Below are 22,940 nucleotides of genomic sequence, written 5' to 3' on the forward strand. Positions count from 1 at the left end.
CCACGCTTCCATCTCCAAAGGAGAAACCTGGACACCCAAAACCCATATGGATGGATGAATGATAATGTGCTGGTTAATATGGATGATTTTTTTCGTCGACGTTGATCACCTAGGAAGATGAATGAGGAAGGGGTCGTGATGAACGTCTCATGGATGACGTTTGTTTTGTCGTAGATTTGTGAGATGGCAATGAGAAGGAATCAGCTGCAGTGAGCACTGGTGTGGGTGATGAGAGAGCACAAGCTTCTTCTTCACTTTTTCTCTTTGCCTTGGTTTCCTTTTACTTTTTGAGGTTCCGCTTGGGAGCTCGATGGCATGGATATATATACAATTGTGTGTGTGTATTTATGTATTGCGTCTATGGTTTTTGGCTTTGTGGATGGTACAAAGATTTTGCAAAAGATAAAGAGTTGATGCGTGGAAGGGACTTTGTGTGAGTGGATTGGTTCAAAATGTGTTTTTAGAACCAACAAACAAGATTTATTTTTTTATTTTTTAATTGATTAAACAATACATTTATACATAGAAGTATATATATATATATATATATAAACATAATTTCAATAGGCATTGATATTCTCTTCAAAGTTGAAATATAATAAGAAAACTATGTTGAATATAGTAAAATTCAATAAGAGTCAAATATATATATATATGTATAGAGAGAGAGAGAGAGAGAGAGAGAGATGTTGAGGAAGAAATAGATACATTTTTCGTACTAATTCTATCATTAAAAAAATTAATTGTATTTATTTACTTTATTTTAAAAAATCCTCTACATAGCATCTTGAATCAGAGTGAAAACATAACGGAGGTTTGTTTTTTTAGCAAGTTATACAGAAACTAATAGAATTGATTGTGTTGTATCAGGCCTTGATTTATAGATACGTGGTTTAAAGAATATGTTTACAAATTTCATGCGTAGTTCACAAAAGATCAACATACTTTACTGTTTTTCTCTTTTATTAGTATTGCATTTGTATGAATAATTTATACTCATTTGGGAAAGTTTAATGGCATCAACAAGAGTTGCTACAACAGTCTTTGTAATTATTTTTTAAATATTGTGAAAAAAAATACGTAAAGGAATTGCTAATAGAATTTCACAAGGAAAAAAGAAAGAATTATGGTTAAAAACTATACTGATTTTTTAAGAAAACTGATCTATACACTGTACTGAGTACAGATTTTTAGATATAAATCACTAATGAAAATTTCATAAAAGTTATTTAACAAAACAATTTATATTCATTTGGGTTTTCAACAAGAGCCATATATACATATAGTTTTTATTTTTATATATAAACCTCAAAAGCACAGCAACAGTAATGCCCCATATCTGAGATTATATTTATTTTTAAATCTGTTTTTCTAAAGAAAAAATTATCAACACACATATATATTTTCAACAAAATCTCATACATGATTTTTCTCTATATATGATTTCTAGAATTTAGAAGAATACGTTACAAAAACCTCCAAATAACTAAATAATTTAAGACAATGTGCGACAACAGCTCTTAGCATCTTCAAAACAACTCAAAACGTGAGTCCAAATTTCTTTTTCTTTAAAGGCTCATTTTCCTTTACACGCTCTTTTCGTTTCAACACTCGCGAATTTGATGCAGTATGCCCCCTGGCTCTTCCAACCCTGCGCGAGTGTGGCTTGGAGAGTTCCAAGCCTAGCCCTTCCAAGCCTCGAGAATTCCAGACCTAAAAGGGCAGAAACAACAAAACCGAGGCTGCTCAGCCGGAAGAACTCTCTCAAATTTCAGTCGTCCTCGAACCCCTCAGCAAGCGGCCGGCTCTCTGCTGGTGTCTGTCTCGGGCGGTTTTGCGATCAATCTCTCAGGTGCCTACTCGCCTCCTGTTCTTGAATCTTCTTGCAGTACTGTATTAGTTACGTGCTATCTTCTGTAGTTACGAACAAAAGTTTCTATACCTTTTTTTTGGTTAAAGGAGCGCATTACAGGAACAAAATCTCTTGTGAGCACTGAATTGTTGAACACGTTGCTTGTACAAGGGCCGAATATGTCTCGTAGTCGTGGTTTCGCTCACTTCCTGAATGAAATTTGTTTTTGTACAGAATGGCGATGCCAATGAAACCTGGAAAGGTCGGAGTGGAAGAGGCCGTTGAGACCGTCCACCGTATTCGGATCACTCTTTCCTCCAAAAACGTGAAGAACCTCGAGAAGGGTGAGTTTTCTTGTGCTGAAGTAATCTTACGCTACCCCTCGCAGTTGTTGGTGTTATACTATGTACTGGCGCAATTTTGTCTGGGTTATGGTGAGATTGGCAACTTAATTCGATGTTTAGGGTTTATTGAAGGGTACTCTAGGGCGGAGGGCATCGATTTCCTTCAGAAGGTTGTGGGTTTTCTCTTTCTTTTTTCAGACTGTGTTTCTGACGTTGTGTTTGGATATAGTGTGCGCCGACTTAATCAAGGGTGCTAAGGACAAGAGGCTCAAAGTGAAGGGACCAGTGCGTATGCCTACCAAGGTTTTGCACATCACCACCAGGAAGTCTCCTTGTGGAGAAGGTATGTTGATGAATTCAGTAATTGTCCATTCTCGCTGTTTTGAATGGTATGCAGTCGCGTGTCACTCTCTGTGAAGCCGTTCATACTCTAAGATGTGTAACTCTGGGAGACCCATGCCCACATACCAACGGTCTTGTAATATTATTTCTAATTCCTCTGGCGCACCCATATCTTAATTACTTTCCACATCAACCAATCACACTTTTTCCACCGCAGCGCTGGCTATTATCATCGTTCGGAGTAGTATGGCTGGGGTGCTAAGGATTTTGTCAGTTCACTAACCCCTCTAGGATGTTAACATGTGAGTGATATTAGACTAGTATGCCATGTTCTATTACCACCGACCTAATATTTCCATCTGCGTCGTTGATGTGGGAGTAAGACAATAGTCGCTTGGCACACCATCAGAAGTAGGATAAATCAGGAAAAGGTTGCTTTCGTCTGGTCTACGAAGAAATGTAGGTACTTTTGAAGCTGTAATTCAAATCTTGCTGTGTGTCGTACTGAAAGACCCGTTTGTTGAGCAGGTACCAACACCTGGGACAGGTTTGAATTGCGCGTGCACAAGCGTGTGATCGATCTCCACAGCCCTTCGGAAGTGGTTAAGCAGATCACTTCTATCACTATTGAGCCTGGTGTTGAGGTTGAGGTTACCATCGCTGATGTTTAATTCAGCGTCACATTGTACTTCTTCTGGTGCTATGAGCATTATAATATAGCATCCTTCTTCTCACATTGCCTGTTAATTGAGATTAACCTCTGGTAGTATCGTAGGATTTACTCTCTCCCTTGTCCTGAGATTAATGGTGAATGTGTTGATGTATGTTTCTCACTGCTATTTTCTACATAGATTGAAATAGTATTGTCTTTTGTGAGATTGTCATTCTTTCGTTTGACTACTGTGTAAGAACTTTACCCAGACGGTCTGTTTTGTGCTGGGCAGAGCTGCGAGTTTCCACAGGTTGAAAATTGTGCGAGTTAGATTAAGTTTGAATGGGATGGCGTCTCCACTGTCATTATTCACATTTCAGTCTGATTTTGGTAGTGGTAGATTCGTTCAATTAATATTGATGGAGTCGCCTCCTTCGCAGATATAAGTCACCTTCCGACACATTCGTCCAGAATATGCACCTCAATGCATGTCAATAGAATACTTGCAGTGGTCAGAAATACACTTTACTACACTGCTTTTTGTGTAATCAATCTGACGTTTTTTCCTCAGTGAGAAAGTGTAGTGGCAGCTAGCACTCGGCGCTTGTAAAGTCACATGTCCCAGCGCTTCTTCATTCTGTCTTGAAGTTGCATGTTATCATGATGTTGAGAAACGGGACTAATTCTGAATGGTTGTAGTTCCATCATTTTCATGTACGTTAACCATGTATGATATCTGTGGAGAATGATTGACTGAATGTTAAATGGAGAGAGAGCTCTTCTCTCTAACCACAATTGCACAACGTTCAACATTCAAACTTATTGATGTGCGAAGTTCCCCAATACACAGTGCCCGATAAACAGTGCCCGATACACAGAAATGGACCCAATACCCAGGTGCACACGTCGTAGTGCCATGAATTATGTACACACACATGCGTTCCGGAAGGATGTTTCAATTTCATTTCGAAATATTTAGTTTAAATCATTATGATGCGATTGATCACTCAGCATCTGGTTTTTCAATTCCCATCAATCCCTTGCGGAGAAGATCCATGGGAGAAGGCAAATTACCGGAGGAAGCGCAGGATCGCTGAGTCCAGCAATGCGATTGAATAGGTTTGCAACTCCATTTCTAGATGGTTCCATTTCAGTCAGATCTTCAAAGCTTTAAATCCATACGTATTATTCAGTTGGAATTTCGGCATTGAGCTAAGGGGTGGTACAATAGATTTCAAAACATTATCTTGGGAACAAAACAGAAGGTACAGTTAAAAGAATATCCTTGAATACTTAAACATAGTGAATTATTTTGCAAGGTGGCGTAAGACATAGGAAAGTGCCTCATGCGTTATAGGAAAGTTGGAAGCAAGGTACAAACATTGTTGATTATTTGTGGAACAAGATTGGGAAAGGTTGTAAACATTCGACATTTTAAAATTAAACTTATGCCAAAGTTGAGTAAAACTAGGGGATAACTGCAGTTATTCCACGGAAATTTTTGGTAACAGCAACAACAAAATAATCCTCGGATAGATCAGAAGCATCATGGCTTCCACTGCAGAAGCCATCTAATCCCAAGTAGCACCAACAACTGTTTGAAAAACAACAAAATCTCACCTCATTTCTTGCGATTCACGACAGAACAAAATGTATTGCAACAAAGACTACAATCAATAGAAACGAAAACAAATTAGGAGTTCGAGACTTGGTTTATTGCAGTTCCAGATTGAAACAAATAATAGTCCATTCGTATTAGCAAAACATGGTTACTAGCCCACCAGATTGTTGTTTAAAGGACACCAACTCACAGACATGCAGATAAAGACAAATACAGGACGATTTGCTACCTCCAATCTTTCCACCACAATGCATCTGTCTCCTCATTTTTGGTCAGATTCACGATATTGTGTTACACAAGAGGGTTCTTATCATAGACGACCTGAATCCAAGTAGCAGCGATCGGAGATGCACCTGAAGACATGAAGCGGTTCTCATTTCATTTCAACATTGAGAACTGTGCCACATCTCTGTGGGGTTTTGGCTTTGTTCCCTACAGTTCAGGAAGATGAGAAGCTCGATCTTAGACACGGGAATCGCCGAAGTGGATACAGGAAGGAATGTGGAAGAAGTGGGGTTTTAGAAGACGTTCTTCGGCACACCTGTTAGTCTCCAACCTGTTCTACAGTAGAATCTGTTGTTTTCACTTCGCCGTTCATACACTGGAGAAGAGTGTATCTAGTTTGCAACAGCTGTATTGATCCTGGTCTAAGAAGGAACTGAGGACATGCGTCGTTGATTCTCCGAAGAAATTCCCAAACTTGGCGACGTAGAATCTCGGATTGCATCTCCATTACTCCGGTCAAATGGCTCCACTTGATATGACATCATCATTCAATTCCAGTTCCGTAGTGCCGAGCCATATTGCCATGATTTGAACAGTTTCTATCCTGTCATAGTGACTGTTGTCCTCTATGTAATCTTCACTAGGGGAAGTTGATTTTCTTTTCTGAATTATGTGAAAGTGTCCTTACTTTGTCGTGTGAAAAGCCATCAATAAACTGCATCTTTGTGTTGACCTTGTTGTCTTCGTGCAGATCCAATCCCACATCCAATTTTGGTTCCAATTACGACGGATATATTTTAGATGATCAAGCCGAATCTAATTCAGCATTCCTTTTGTCAATACCAGGACTGGTTATAAAAAAAAATAAAAATATGCTTCATGTTCCGGTGTAACGTAAGATAGAAACGAGTAAGATTAGGAAGTCGATATGCTTGATGGGGGTGTAACATTTGGTAAAAGGAGATGACTTTCTGTAGTTGACGCTCAAATCAGGTTCAATTCTCTGCTACATTATTCAGAATCAACTTCACGATTCGAGAGAGGGAACCTGCACATGGTCAATAAATCCTTCTGCTCTACCTGCAAGATTTTAACAAGACTTTTGACTGGTTCATGAATCCGCTGTCAGGTGACTGATGTATTGCATGCAAATTTAGAGCTCTGATTTCGAATGAGCACCAAGCACAGCGACTGACGTCAGGTGTGTGCAATCGTCATGGTGTGACATAGTCAATCCCGAATCCAAGTTCCGGAACAAGGAACATCGAATGCAGGTGCGATGGGTACGGTTCCTTCCTTAAATTGGGTGGAGTTAAAATGAACCCTGCAAGTAACGCCCAACTTGCTCGTATCCACTTGCATTCCAGTATCGAAGGATAAAAAATCTCTGGCAGAAGAATGGTTAACAGATCCCAGGGTGATGCAACGCAGGCGGAATCTTAATTCTATTTCTTTATTTGGAACTCACGATTCTGAATCTACTATGCTTTGCCGAATGAAGGAAAAAAATATGCTCTGTTTCGACACACTGAGCCATCCCGGTTTCATTGTCGAGATAGTTCACCATCTGAGAGGTGAAACGGACCAGATGTAAGAGTATCTCATCCTAGAGACGAATATCGAACTGGTATGTTGCAGAATTGGACACGGAATAATCTTCGATATGGACAATTATGGGAGGGGGCTGTAGTAAAGTGAAGAGGATTTGTTGACTGCTGCTTCGGAGCTTGCGTCTAGAACTGAAATTGGTCAAAGTGGAAGGGGAGCATAAATCTCTTGCCATGTCCCACCTGGTTTACTTGCACAGCGTGGGTGATACTCGTGAGGAGATCAGTTTGTGTGTAATCCGGGGAGGTGGGGGAGAGGGGGAGGGAGAGGATGAGAGAGAGCCCCACAGTCTGGGATGCGGCTCGAATCGGGGCAGAAAGAAAGGGGAAAGTAAGATGCCTGCGCAATTGTTAATTTGCACGGAATGAATGCAATTGGCAAGATAACTCTACGGATGGGCTGCAAGGTTCCCGCCGACTTTCTCGTCTAGGGATATTGCGCGCTGTGCGCGCGAAGATTCCAACTCCGTAACATTGTCACTATTCTTTTTTGCTGCGGCCAACAAGTTGTAGAATGGCATGCAGGCTAGCCACATTCATTTTGTGCTGCAATTCTAAGAAATAGTTCGTTGCCTATGGAGCGCTGAGAAAAGACCTGGTCGTCTGGCATTATGTCGAACGCAGGAAGGGAGGAGATCCGTCGTTTTATGAGCACCTGTGACGAGATTGCTAAAAATATCCCTCGCTGCTAGCTTTCCAATTAAGCGTTCGTCCCGAGAAGATTCAGCTGCACTTGTGTATAAATTAGCGACGCCAACAGTGTTTAAGGAAGTGTGTCTTCTCCATTCCAGCAGGGTTGCTCCAGGCCGCCGGAAAGCACATCCCTGAGCAGGAGGAAGGGGGGAAAGAGGTTTGTGGAGATGGCGTCGACTGGATGTCCAGCGAATTTACCAGGTCTGGAGTACTACACCTTTGCCAACGGTGTGTGTTCCAGACAAGACAGTTATTTCGGAGGGAAGCCCTTGCTCTCCCAGGGGATCGGCTATGCCGTTGTTTTGGGCTTTGGTGCTCTCTTCGCATTGGTCACGTCTTTCCTGGTGAGTCGTCGAATTCCACGTCGAATTCAACGATTATGATGAAGGATGAGAGGAAGAAGAAAAAGTTGTAGTTTTCTCTCTCGATCATATTGTTAGAGAGGTGTTTCTGCATGTAATCTTAGTTCTGTGGATTGTCTTAAATGCAGGTGTGGCTGGAGCAGCGCTACATCTTCTCTCGGCATAATTCCGAGTGGTTCAACACCGCGGGACGAAACATCAAAACTGGGCTGATCGCCAGCGTCATTGTTTCTCAGGTAGGCCAAAGTTTCGCAACATTAGTCGGTATTAACTTCAAAATCGTTGACGAGGATTCAGAAGTTTTAGAAACGTTGGCTGACAGACATGACCCTGGTTGTGGTTGTTTCGCAGTGGACATGGGCTGCAACGATTCTCCAGAGTTCCAATGTGGCCTGGCAGTATGGAGTAAGCGGTCCCTTCTGGTATGCAAGTGGCGCCACCGTGCAGGTGTTGCTGTTCGGCGTCTTGGCTATTGAAATCAAGCGAAAAGCGCCCGGCGCGCATACCATCTGCGAAATTATTCGGGCCAGATGGGGTACGGCCACGCATATAGTTTTCCTCTGCTTCTGCTTCGCCACCAACATCATCGTGACCGCCATGCTTCTTCTGGGAGGGTCGGCTGTGGTTAACGCGTTGACAGGCATGAACTTGTACGCCGCAAGTTTCCTCATCCCCTTGGGAGTGGTCGTGTATACCTTGCACGGAGGTCTCAAGGCCACCTTTCTGGCTAGTTATCTGCACTCAGTTATTGGTAAGGTCACCCGTTCGTCACTAATCCCCCGTTTCTAGCAAAATTGTCTTTCATCCCCGCCCACGTGATCATCAACTTGGGGTTGTAACAGGGTTTTTTGTGGATTGTGGTCGATTGCAGTGCACGCCGTGCTCGTGGTGTTCGTCTTCTTGGTCTACGTTACGAGCGAGAAGCTTGGAAGCCCCAAGGATGTGTACGCGAAGCTTCACAGTGTAGTGGCAATTCAAGACTGCACGGCACCCCTCAATCACAATACCCAAGCATGTGGGCCGGTGAAAGGCAACAACGGAGGCTCGTACCTTACCATGCTCAGCACTGGGGGCCTGGTCTTTGGTATCATCAACATAGTTGGCAACTTCGGCACCGTGTTTGTAGACAATGTAAACGATCTCTCTCAGAAAGGCGTCATTTCTCTATCACATTTTCTACAACGGCGAGAGGCTCCACGTCGTACTTGAGGTTAAACGAGTTTTGGATGGTGTGATGCAGGGCTACTGGATGAGCGCTATCGCTGCAAGACCTTCCTCGACGCACAAGGGCTACTTGCTGGGAGGACTCGTTTGGTTTGCGGTGCCGTTCTCTCTGGCCACATCGTTGGGTCTTGGATCACTTGCGCTAGGTCTTCCCCTTACCGCCGATGAAGCTAACCATGGCCTCGTACCCCCTGCAACAGCCACTGCTCTCTTGGGGAAGAGCGGCGCCATCCTTCTTCTTACCATGCTTTTCATGTAAGTGCAGCTTATGTTGCTCCTCGTCATGGCGCCCCTTCGTGTTAATTTTACGTAAGAAATATTCTGACGTATACAATTTTGTCCGTAAATGCAGGGCGGTGACGTCCGCAGGATCGTCGGAGCTGATCGCATTTTCCTCGCTCTGCACGTATGATATCTACCGCACCTACGTCAACCCCAAGGCCACCGGCAAGCAGATTCTCTGGGTGTCAAGATTGATCGTGTTGTTATTCGGGTGTTTCATGGGCGTGTTGGCCGTAGTGCTGAACAAGGCGGGTGTGTCCTTGGGCTGGATGTACTTGGCCATGGGTGTCTTCATCGGGTCTGCTGTCATCCCCGTGGCCTTCTTGCTCCTGTGGAGAAAAGCGAACGCCAAGGGCGCCATTTGTGGCTCCATCATTGGAATGCTCGCGGGGGTGATCACATGGCTCGTAGTGACCGCAGTCATGTACAAGCGCGTCAACCTGGACACCACGGGTCGAAACGCCCCCATGCTCGCCGGGAACTTGGTGTCCATTCTCATCGGAGGCGCTGTTCACGCCGTTATGAGCTTCGTAGCGCCGCAAAACTACAACTGGGACACCACCAAGCACATCACCATGGTGGAGCTCGACGCGTCGGACGTGCCCGATGAGGAGTACAGCGAGGCTAAGCTGAAGCACGCCCGCGCATGGATCATCAAATGGGGGGTCGGCTTCACCATCCTCATCGTCATCATCTGGCCCATCTTCGCATTGCCAGCGAAGGTCTTCTCCGAGGGCTACTTCACTTTCTGGGCGGCTATCGCCATCATCTGGGGAACTGTGGGCTCAGCCGTGATCATCTTCCTGCCCCTATACGAGAGCTGGGATACCATCTCCTTCATTGTCATGGGGATGTTCACCAGCGATATCATGTACGAGAGGCTAGACGACATCAGCAGCCGCCTCCGCGCGATCATGACCTCCATGCCGGAGGCTGAGCGCCTCTACTTGCTCGAAAAGGAGAAACACAAGATAGAAGAGGCCAACGAATCCATCATGGCCAAGGAAAAGGAGTTGAATGACGGGTAGTCTCCTCTCCCCTCCCTGGTTCCGTCCGTGCCGTATGCTCCAGCTCCTCTCCACCGCAACTGATTGCTCAAGCCTGCAGGAGCTGCCTGAGCTGCACAGATGTTGTCAGTTAGATCCCGAGCTCTTGAAGTCCATGGCCCTTCCATCCTTCAATTACTGATTGAATGTGTGCTTTCACGATGGGACCCAATTCCTCTTTTTCTCGCATTCTCTGCATTGCTTGTTTCTGTGTGAGGCGCCGCGCGCGTCGCGAGTGGAGCGCGCAGGATTACGAGGAAAGCGTTGGCCTAATTCCCACTTGGCTTCTGCTTCTTGCTTGTTTAGCTTGTACATTAGACGTCTAATGGTGACTTTTGTTGCAATTCAAGCTCTCTGCGTGGGTACAATCGCACCAATATTGTGAATGAATTCTTCAAAATGTAGATTCAATAAAGTAAAAACAAAACAAAAAAGTGATTGATGTAGATTTGCCCACTTAATTGCATAGAAGAAGGTGACAATGTGGGAGATTGTTGTAAAGTTTGAACAATTGTGATGTTCTTTGTTGGACAAGGATTGAATATCAAAATCAGACTCGGTTAGAAACAACATGCATTCACAATCAAAAAATTACATAAAAAGAACATTGGTTGTGAATGCATGTTCTTTTTATATATGATGTTTTAGTAATTCTTTTTTTCTTTTAAAAATTATGTTTCCATTTATAAAATAAATAAGTAAATAAAATTTTAATTTTAATATATTTTTAAAAATATATATAAATCTTTTGTCTTTTTAAAGTTTTACTTGTGAATTTTGCTAGTTCAAAAATAAAATTGATGATTTATTGCTTGACAAACTTATACATATTATGGATGAAGACTAAAGCATAAAAATTCTTAAATTGTAAGATTTTCCTTAGGATTCAAAATTACTTTGTTAGTCTGTACAATATATACATATACACTTTAAAAAGATAAAACAACTTCATATTGATTCAAATCTTAAAATACAAGTTAAACATATCTAAAGTTCTCTTCATGCTTATTTGTGTTAAATTAGTAATATATTTTTTTAGTTCATATTTTTCTAACTGAAAATTAAAATATTTTCGTAATGAACATACATTATTTTAAAAGAAAATTTACAATAAATCGTTAAAATTTGAGTAGAAATGATTTTCATTCAAAACTTCAAATCTTTTAGATCAAATATATTCTTTTATCAAAAAATAATATAGTAAAGAAATATATTGAAAATATTTATTTAATTTTATTTAAACAATTTTTATTTATGTTTAAAATAGCTACAAATCAATACTTTTGATGTACTTCTATTTGCCAATGAAGATTCTAAGTTTCTATTATAATAGCCTAGATTTTAGAAATAAGTTCAAAAAATAATAGATTTATTTTTTCTATTTGTTTTTTTTAATATTTTTGTAGCATTATTATTTATAGATGGATAGATATTGGAAATGCTTATTATCATTCTAATTAGACAAAAGTAAAATTTTATTTTTATTGATTATATATATATATATATATATATATATATATATATATATAATGTTGGTTATGTCTAGTTATTAATTACAAATTATAAATTTAATAGTATTTTTCTACACCAATATATTGAATACATAATACATTGTGTTGTTTCAAATCCATATAGATTATGCTTACACTAATCTATTTGTAAAAATGATTATGCATATCCAAAGTGTATGTAGCAATATTGGAAAATGTGCCACAAATTACAAATTAAAACCAAAATAGAGTTGTTGCCTATTATAATTAGAAAGTAGATGGAAAAATTAGACACATATACCACCAAAATAAAAAAAAATTAGAAGTAACTCTAAAAATGATATTAGACAAATTCTAAGCTAATTAGACCTCCTCTCCTTGTTCCATGTGCCATAGTTGAAGCCTCTTTAATGATGGTATATTCAACCAATATCATCTTAATGTAGCATATTGATAGTGTTCATTAAAATTACTTCTAAAAATTTATTAACTTCCCTTGGATTTACTCTTATATTATAGACATAGCTATGTTCTAATAAGATCTTCTCAATGTTGGAAAATACTAAGGTTATTGAATATTATTGGCATAATACATTGAAACAATTTTGCTTTCTTATTACATACTTCTATCTACAATTCAAAATCAACTATTTTGACTATAGATTAGATATCATGTTTAATAGAAGTTTGTAAGACTAGTAGTTGTTTATACAAAAGAAAATAAGAAAAAAAATGTTTCCAAAATAACATACTTATTGAAGTAGTATTCTATAGTCAACAAAAATTATTTGCAAATTTCAATCTCTATGATGTCCTTTTTGCAAACCATGTTTCTTAAAGGTCCTCCTAACATCATATATTATGTGTTTTGTTAATCCATTTTTCCTAGGATTAATGAAACACATTCCTGAAAAAATTCTATTATATACTTAACATCTAAAAATAATATATTGTATATATCTTTCCATATCAAGCGACCAATATTGGCATTACAAAAAACTACAAGTTTTTTTTAATTCCAAAATATTTTAATTCCTCTAGGATGTAAAGTACCAACTTTTTATGTTCTTATGATCTTAGAACTACATAAATAATTCTATCCAACTCTTTTCAAGATAAATGAGTCCCCTTCCATTCAAACCTTATAGTTTTATATTTATAAAAGGTATAGGATCCTATATCTCTTTTAAAAATCACATCAAGTAATAATTTATTTTTTGTTTTTTAAAATAATTTAATACTAATTCATTCTTGAAAATATCTTTGATGCCTCTAATTTCTTTTCTTACTTCAATATTATTAAAAAGCACTTTTTAATGAGTTTCTATTTAATACTAATAAATTAAGATATGTTGATGCATGCCATAGTAACACTTCTTTCTCATACTTTCCATCTTGTTACCTATCTCTTATAGAATCTTTTTGGCTTGAAGAAAAATTTCTATTTAATCCATCAACATTTGTATTTATTAATCTTGTATTATGCACTATCTTAAAGTTATATTTTTAAAGCATCTATGTCCATCTTATAAGTTTTAAGTCAATTTATCATATTCTATAAGCCATTGTAGTAGTTGGTAGTCAATTAATAAGAAAAGTTCTATGCTATATAAATAACATCAAAAGCGTGTAATTACTTAAATGGTAACTATGAATTATTATCTATATAAATTATATTATTTTTTATATTTTTGTTTAATCCACTAGCATAAGCTACTACAAATTCTTTGTCTTTACTATTCATTTGAATAAAAACATATCTAATGCATAAAGTACTTAAATTGGTATATAATAAATATAGCCTCTCTAAAATAGACCTCTATAGAATTAGTACATTTAAGAAATATAGTCTTATGTTCAATAAATGTTGCTTCTTGTTTATTATTTAAGATCCACTTTTTATCATTTATAATAAGTATATTTGAAGATTTAGCTATATGGCTAAAATCTATAATAAAATTTCTATAATAATTAATTAATTCAAGTAAATCCTTAATTGGTTCAAATCCTTAGATTTTTTAATACTTGCCAAAGTCTTTATTTTGATTTTTAGTATATGTAACTTCCTTAGATGAATCATATGTTATATCTATTCTATCTGTGAACTAAAGAAAATATACTTGTTTATATGTAACTTTAGTTTATCATTTATCAAGTACTCTAATACCATAATAAGATGTCTTTGATGCTCCTATCTATTATTATTGAAGAGAAGAATATCATCTATGCAATCTTATAAGCACTTTATTTATTAACTTTTTTAACTCATCAAGCACATTCTTTGGTTTAAATAATTGAAACTTTAATTGATAAAATCTATTCTTTTTAAATTCATCAATTCTTTAAAATATTAACTTATATTTTTGTTTTCTTTTTTTTACTGATAGTTGGTGATATTTAGATCTTAAATCTAAAGCACTAAAGACTTAAATATGTCTAATAGTGTCATTTTTTTTTTTTTTTAAAAGCATGGCATATCTATCTAACTTTGTTATTTTTTTAATAGGCCAATAGTAACCATACATCTACTTCTTTATTCAATTATCAAAGATATTTATTTGAAAAAGGTATCATTATAGTGAATGCATATTTTCCATTAAAATATTCTACCAATTCGACATCTAAATTTTTTTTTATTTGAATTTTTATCAACACTTTTTTTGCTCTATTATACCTATAAGGTTTACAAAAGAAGAACATCATCTACTAAGATAATTTGTATTTCAAATCTCTTAAGAATCTCTAAATTTTTAAATCCAAAAGCAAAGTAATTATCATAGACATACACAACTATCTAACTTAGAAGAATAAAGTAGAAGGTAAATATAGGTAGATTTAATTATACCTTGTAGAGAAGCTTTTCAAAAGCTTCATAGATGCAAATTTGACTTTATATGTGTCTAAAAGTGATTGATAGGTTGGAAACTTAGCAAACAAGTTGGCCATGTATTGCACATGTTGGCGACTTGTGGTACAAGTTGGTAATGTGGTAAGAAAACTTGTCTTACAAGTTAGACATATGTTGGAGGTCCTATAGAATATTGTCACATAGCTTTTAGTTAGATAGTATGTATAGAGGCAAGAATGAAGCCTTCTTCACTCTTATCAATATATTTTTTATTTTTAGTCTTCTTATCTTTAGCAATAGTCATTTTGATTTTAATATTATATTATCTTTGAATAATTTTCTATAGTTTCTTTAATAATATAAGAATGTATTGATCTTTTGATTGATTTTAAATTAATGTCCTTGACATAATTTTTGGATATAATTATGAAATCCTTAAAGAGTATATAGAGACAATCTTTGAATTTCTTTGAGTATTGATGTTCTTCTTACATTTTTGCTCTTCGTTCAAGCCCCACATTTGATTCTCAATTCTTTGGTATGAATGGTGGCTTCTCTTTTTAGAAGCCAATAGCACTCTTTGTGATTTCTATATAATTCTATTAGGCACAAAGCCTTCTTTCTTTGTGCTAAAATATGTCCAAAAACTTCCTTTTCTTCAATAAGAATTTTACATTATTTATTGACCTAGTAATTTTAAAGAAAAATAATATCTCTATATATTTTTTAAGAATTTTATAATTATTTAAAGATGATGCAAAATACCTTTCAAGTAGTTTTTTTATATCCTATAATTTCTAAAGATATAATGGTTATTATTGTTTGCCTCCAATTATCTCAACATTCATCCCAAATTAAAATAGACTTTGCATTATAATCTATATTTTTAAGAATGATAGTATAGATGACTTAATAGTTTGTAAATTTTGTTGCTTACTCAAAGCAACAATAATTATCTATGTTAAATAATTTAAATCTACTAAATCTCTAATCAATCTCATTTTTTTATATAGAAAGATAAAATGATCAAAAAATTATATAAGATTAGTAAAAAATCCTATGGCACACTTCCACTCATCTATATCAGGTACATCAACGATATATTTTGCATCAATTTTGTCTAAAATAGTACAAGGTCTAACTTCTCAAAATACATATAATTTGATAAAACTCACAAATATACAAAATATTGCCTATGGCTCTATAGCTATGCTGACGACAACATAAGGCAGTTAATTATGTGACTTATAATCACAAGGTTGTTTCTAAGGATTTAAAATATTCTACAAAAATAAATAAAATGGTTCTTTTGAATATCTATAAGCAACTTGTAAAACAATTGGATGAACCAAATTAATCCACCATTAGCAAGCTTCATGAGCTTGTGACTTTATTTATACTACATCAATAAGTATTAATATATTCAAAATAAAAAGTATATTTTTGGTATCTATTAAAGTCTCTTTTTAGACTATAAAATAACATACATATTTTTAATTATATAACTTGGCTTGTATTATTTTATAACTTAAAGAATATAAAAAATTCAACAACTTCTTGAAATAAAAGACTTTTCTTATCTTAAGTTTTATTTTTGTTTCTCCTATTAAAGATGACTTAATAAGGCCTCCTAGAAATAATTAAATTTACTAGGCCATGTACTGTAAGTTGAGATTTATCAATCAAAGACGTAGCTTGTATCATTGTAATGAAAGAATTTATAATTGTCTTTTGTAGTAATAAATTTTTAAAAAATCTTTATAAGGTTCATATTATATTTAATAGCCATTTTCTTAGCCATTAGCTCTTTATTAACATATGAATATTTATAAACCTTGATACATGCTTGCAAAATGGCTACTAATTTAGTGTCAATACTACCAAATAAACTCAATAAATAAATATCTTTCTTAGGACATTGCCAAGTAATTGATATTATTGCAATTAAATAAGGTTTAAAAATATTATAATTACCTTCAACCTCTTTGAGTGGTAAAACTTTATTTTTCCATACATTTGCCAATATATCCGCATCTTATTAAAATAATTTTTCTTTTGATTTTTACATTGATATTATCATGTATATTTTAGCATTTTAATTTTTAATTCTTAATTTCTTAATTTTTTTTGTAACCAACTTCTATAGAGGCTATAAAATATGATGGAAGCTCTTTTTGAATAGTCCTTTTATCTAAAAAATCATAAATTAGTTCCATTATAACATATTCAATATAATGTCTACATTCATCATATATAAATTGTGGATGCAAAGCACCTTGTCATTTATCACAATCTTGCTATTCAAGCCTATATAAAGTTATTTCATCCCAAAAATCTATTTTAAATCTATATAATATAAGAATATATCACCTATAAATATTTCATATAATGTGCCATAAATAATAATTGACTGAATTTTAATTATGGTTATATCTATAATATTTTTAGATTGTAATGTAATTAAAAATGGATGGATAATAATACTACTATCTTTTTTTGATCCACTAATAGATGAATTATTAATAAAAGAATAAGGTCTTAATATATTTTTGTATAAATCTTAAATTTTATTAATAATCTTAAATAAAACTAATAGTTCGGCTCTAAAGTTTAATAAAATCCTTCTAGTATAAAAACCTTACTTCCAAATCTTATAATTTATAACAAACTATGAATATTACCCACCACAAAAACTATTGGCTTAAAAAAAGACATCTCACTAGTTGATCTGTATAGTATAGTTTGAATTTGTATTATTATTGCATAAAGATTGATTCCTTTAGATAATTCATTCTTTAGGTCACCTTCTTTAAATTCCCTTATTTTTTATTGCTATTATAGATTAGCTTTATTTAGCCTCATATATTAATAGTATTCTCTAATATTTTAATTACATCAAATTCAAGTATAATTAGTAATTTTTCTAACTTTGTTAAAACTACCAACCTATTAAATCATCTTTATTTATTTTTTTCAAATTCATAAGATTAATTTCATAGATGGCTACCTAATTTATTGATTACAATAGCATTTTCTTAGCCTTGAGATATTTTAGGCATTTTTTTTCTTAATTAAATGACAACCATAGTCAATACAAATCAAGACCGCAAGTATTTGTAATAAATATAAAGACAAAATGAAATTGAACCTGGCAATATCAATATATTCAATTTTCCTTTCAAATATAGTTAATTTTGTATAAAAATCTCACATTTCCTTGTAAGCTTACAAAAAAAGATAAAACAAGAAAAGAATAAATAATCAATAGGTTCTTTTTTATTTGATTTTTTTTCCAAATTCACATTTCATTACATGGATATAGATTTGCCATAGTTTGAACCTACTCATCCACCTTCCAATTACAAACTATAAATAATCAATCTACCTTTAGAATTTAAAATTAAAAAATCTAACTCTAGAATTTAGAAATCTATATAACTCCAACAATAGTCAGATTTGAAATAAAAGCAAGTACAATTTATAGAGATTGAACAAAAGAATGGACATCAATTGATAAAAAAAAACATCTATTACCATTGATAAGTGTAATGTACTAGTGTAGTACTATCATAAATCATGCAATACTTCTATTTGCTAGCTTGCTTGCTCAATTATCTTTTTTTTAATTACAAAATTTTAAAAAAATCCACAAGAAATTCTTTGATTAATTTTTTTTTGACAATTGTTACCAATTATTCCTTTCTTTGATGACTTTGTATCATTTACCGATTGCATCCATATATATACAAAGACTACATAAACCATAGTTATGATGGTCTAATCCTACACTAAAATATAAATTCTAGCAATAAGATTGTAATTTTTTTGTGTATCAAATACATGGCCCTTCAATTACTAATATATTGCTACTTTCTTCTACAACAAAAGCACCAATTTAAGTTTTATTACAATATTCTTAAAGCCTCTACATCAAAAAAAAAGTCTTATATCTATAGAAAAAATCACTATAAAGGCAATAGTTGAATATAACAAAAAATGATGTCTTCTTCTTAGAAATATAAATTATTACAAAGTCCTACTTTGTAGCAAAATTCCAATACCATATTTTGTAGTAATACTTAAATCAATGTTCCACAAATGCAATAGGCTCTTGTCATGATAAATAGTCTATTGTAAAGTATTGATGCAGAATATTCAACTACATACCTTTTAAAGTCCTTATATCATACCTATTGCAGTACCAATTATTATAGAAAATTAGTGTTATCCAGTGTTGTATCAATTCAAATACCTTGTATAATAATATTTAATTATATTACTAATTCATTTATACTTATACATAAAGTGGATCTTTTTTAAATAATTTATTATAGAAAAAATAATAAAAAGAAGATAATAACTCTATAACAAATATACAAATCAAGTCATGTATTAGTACTATAAAAAGATACTACTTTGCAATGAAAGAAACCCAAAATAAACCAAATCTTCTTTTGAAGACTTAGTTTTAAAAAGATGAGTCCTTTTAGAATTATGGAGTATTTAACACAAGAAGATTTAAATGAAAAGTCATGTACTTCAAAGACTCCCTTTTATGACTCTTTATGCGACTTAGAACCTAAATCTAATACTTATAATAGTACTATATTCTATAATATATCTTCATAATAGATGATTACATTCTTGAAAATATTTAAAGTTACCAAAAGTGAATAAAATTCACTACAACACTTTCAAATAAAAAGATAGAAGAGCCATGAATAATACTTTTAGAAAAAATTTAATGACATAAGACAAAAAGCATTTAAATATATATATATATATATATATATATATTGCATCTTCAACATATCAAGATTAAATGTGATCTTTGATTAACCAAACTCATATTATTTGCATATCTTTACTAAGTGACTATTGATCCTAGCAAATAATAAAGAAGATATGTTTTTATTTCAACTTACAAAGCTATTAAGTTGCAACAAGATATCTTATAGTATTTATTAGAAATATTTTTAATAAAACTATATATAATGTTTATGTAACCTTGTTTCTAATATTTATTAATATGATTAAAAAGAAGTGTGTAATAAAAGAACAACAATCTCTTACATTCTTGCAAATCTCTATCTTCTTATACTATATGATTGACTATTTTGTCAAGTAGCAACAAATATTTTTAAAAAAACCACAATCACAAAATACGAATCATAAAACAATCAACATATCAATCTCTTAAGTAAGTTTTTTTTAAATAAATAATCACAAATTAGAAAAAATATGCTTATTAAACCACAAAAAAAAATATAAAATTAAAATTAAAAATATATAATAGAACTAATTTTAACCCAAATAATATTATGGATTTTCTTCCAAACTATGGAAGCAAAAAAAACTAGCACTAAAACAAAATAAGAACCTTGAATCAAGAAAGATTGTCAATAAAAATAATAATTCATGTTGCAATAAATAATTATACGAAATTTAAGTAATTGATATAAAAGATTATGGCTTTGATATAAGATGTGGTCTAAAGTCAGATTATATGTTATGTTGGTTTCAAATGTTCCAACTTGAAAGTATTACAAATTAATGTAAGAATGGCAATTTAAAAATGACAACTATTGTTATAAGAAACAAAATTGTAATGACTAGCATAGATACATGTAAATTAAAATATTTCAAGTTATAGAAATTAATTGCATCTAATTTTGAAATAAAAACTATATTAAGTTATTAAAAGTATTGAATGTTGTGTTGCATATTGAATTTTATAAAAAAATATTGGATAAAATATAAAACGGTGATAAAATTAAATAATATTAATTTTAAATATAATTCTTTTAATAAAGTATGTAGCTCTATAGATCCAAATGCAAAGTGCAAAAATAAATTATTATTATTCCAACCAAAATAAATATAATATGAAACAATATACTTATTGATATATATAAAAATATAAGTAGGCACCATAAACATGTACCTAAACGAGTTAAATGAATATTTGATTAAAACCAAAGCACTAACTTAAGTGAGTGGTTAAACATAACTATGGTATGCTCTATTGTCTGCATTATTTATCTACTTATTTTTAAAAAAAATAAAATTTTTAAGTCTATCTCATCATTTAATTTCAATGACAAAAATCAAAATTAATTAGTGTTTTTATATTTTTAATAGATTAATAAACAATGAAAGAAAATTATAAAATAAAAGTGTAGGTTTTTTGGAAAAATTTCTCAATTTAAGATTCTAAATTATCTAATTTTAAATTTTTTCTGCTATAAAATTAAACTTCATGTTATGTAATATCTAAAAATTTATTAATCTTATTAAAGTTTTATAATCACATGGCTATGTTTAAATAATTAGGCGTAGATAAGGTATTTTATTACTCCAAGAATATAAACAGTGTAAAAAAGAATTTAGAACTTTGAAAAAAACACAACTTTGACTAGTAAACAAATCTTTTATGTTAGACGTATTTTTAAGACATATTCTAGACTAAAATAGAGTAAGACAAAGAGGGTATCTATACTTATTTTTCTACACATAAAACAAATTATAGACAATATAGAAATATTTATGAACAATTTTGCATTATGAATTAATTTTAAGAACGTCTTACACAATCAATTAGAAATAGATAATATTTATGCATCTAAAAAATATGAAAATAATAATTATAAAAAGTTTAACAAGTAGTACATCAAATATAAATGTTTAAGTATTTTTTAAAAGAGCTTCTACAAAGCTTTACCACTTTGGCATTTAAATACAAGAACAACAATTAAGAGCGAATAAGAAAAAGAAAAAAAAAAAATCTCTCTAAAAATTAATCAAAAGAAGACATCTATAAATATATATATATATATATATATATATATTAAATATTTATAGTGTATTCTTTCTAAAATTGATCAAAATAATACGTTTTGGATTTAAGTTAATATTAAATTAAATTAGAGCACCTTATACATTAGTATAAATATGATGTTAATGACCATATCTAAAAGTTATTTAAGAATCTAACAAATGAATTATAATTAGTTTTTTATTTTTTTATCAACAACATGTATCAATACTAAGTGTTAACCTTTTGAAAACAAGATGGTACAACATAAAAATAAAAATAAAAATATATTTTTTTGAAAATTTTTACAACTAGAAATTTTTGAAAAATAAATCAAGATAGATCAATAGATTTTTCTTCAAGAATCTCATATTGAAAATCTTCTAAATAAATGTCAAAGATTGTCTTATAATATTTACATTATTAGAATCAGATTATAGATATCTAAAAATAATATTTTTATTCCTATTTAAATAGATAATAAGATATAATATGTATGGTACTAAGACCTTTGAAGATAGTCTCATTTGCTTGAAAACATTTCTTCATGTTCTGCACACAAGCAATCACTTTTGAGGAAGCTTGTCCAAAGAAAATTGGATCAAGTGGATTCCCTTGCCAAGAATCCACAATCCAATCCCCAAATTTGATGCCCTCTAATAAATTTGTCTACATGTGAAGCAAACACAAATGAAAAAACGAATCCACATGAAAACGCCACGTCATCACTATCCCTCCGCCCACACGTGGACCTTTCGACGCTTTTCCTTTTTCCTTTTTTATCTTGGTTCCCAAGTCATCATCCATGTAATACATTCATCCATATCGTACAGTCCAGGAGTCCACTCGTACACCCCGAAACCCCGTGCTAGGGTTTTGCCTCTACCCGCTCTCTTCCCTCAGGACGCCACGTCGAACCAATCGCAAGTTGCAAGGGACGGGCCGGGATTGCGCACCCTTTTTGTCCTTTCGCCCGGCCCACTCTGCCTGATGCTGGCTCGGACTCCACACAAATCTACCTCTCCCGACTAATCTACAGGGAGGGTGGAGCATCGAGCCTGGGGTTGGGGGAGGGAGCGAGGGAAGGAGGACCCGAGCCTGTGCTACGACATCAGGGATCCTGCTGGTGTGGGATTCTGCCCTTTATTGCCCCCGAAATTAGGATTTGGGTGAGCTAGTTCTTCTGACTTTATCATTTTCCGAAGTGGCAGTACTTGGGAACTTTAGTCACATGAGAGTGGGCCGAACCCTTGCTCTTTCAACACAAGCGGGTGAAACACTCTTCGGTTCTAGGACCTACGTCCCTGTCCCCCTTGTGAGGATTTTGCATAACTACATCCACTTCACATTGGATTTGTGCGGTAGAATTCTTGAGTATTGAAGGGAGCAGCTGTCTGTGTGGAGTCACGAGATGGAGAAACAGTCTATTTTTTTAAAGAGTTTTTGTCGGTTTTGTCAACACATCATGAAACTCATTTCCAAAGGTTGAAAAGTTGAGCTTCACGTGTTTTATATAAATCACGGCGAAGCTAAACATG

General features: G+C 33.6%; 2 protein-coding genes across 2 annotated transcripts; both read left to right on the top strand.

The window, feature by feature from the left end:
• The first annotated feature begins 1,773 nt into the window (after positions 1–1,773).
• On the top strand, positions 1,774–3,272 carry LOC112278743 (small ribosomal subunit protein uS10z/uS10x). The gene is made up of 4 exons (XM_024512458.3): positions 1,774–1,852; positions 2,087–2,196; positions 2,426–2,539; positions 3,067–3,272. Exons 2-4 carry the CDS (start codon positions 2,088–2,090, stop codon positions 3,207–3,209), a joined length of 366 nt encoding a protein of 121 aa, XP_024368226.3. The 5' UTR covers positions 1,774–1,852; position 2,087; the 3' UTR covers positions 3,210–3,272.
• A 3,574-nt stretch (positions 3,273–6,846) lies between these two features.
• On the top strand, positions 6,847–10,706 carry LOC112278880 (urea-proton symporter DUR3). The gene is made up of 6 exons (XM_024512789.3): positions 6,847–7,680; positions 7,827–7,934; positions 8,050–8,449; positions 8,570–8,829; positions 8,939–9,177; positions 9,275–10,706. The coding sequence occupies exons 1-6, from the start codon at positions 7,504–7,506 to the stop codon at positions 10,230–10,232; spliced, it is 2,142 nt and encodes a 713-aa protein (XP_024368557.1). The 5' UTR covers positions 6,847–7,503; the 3' UTR covers positions 10,233–10,706.
• Positions 10,707–22,940: the final 12,234 nt, after the last annotated feature.

The sequence above is a fragment of the Physcomitrium patens genome, chromosome 1 (genome assembly GCF_059467195.1).
Source record: "Physcomitrium patens ecotype Gransden chromosome 1, ASM5946719v1, whole genome shotgun sequence".
Classification (NCBI taxonomy): domain Eukaryota; kingdom Viridiplantae; phylum Streptophyta; class Bryopsida; order Funariales; family Funariaceae; genus Physcomitrium; species Physcomitrium patens.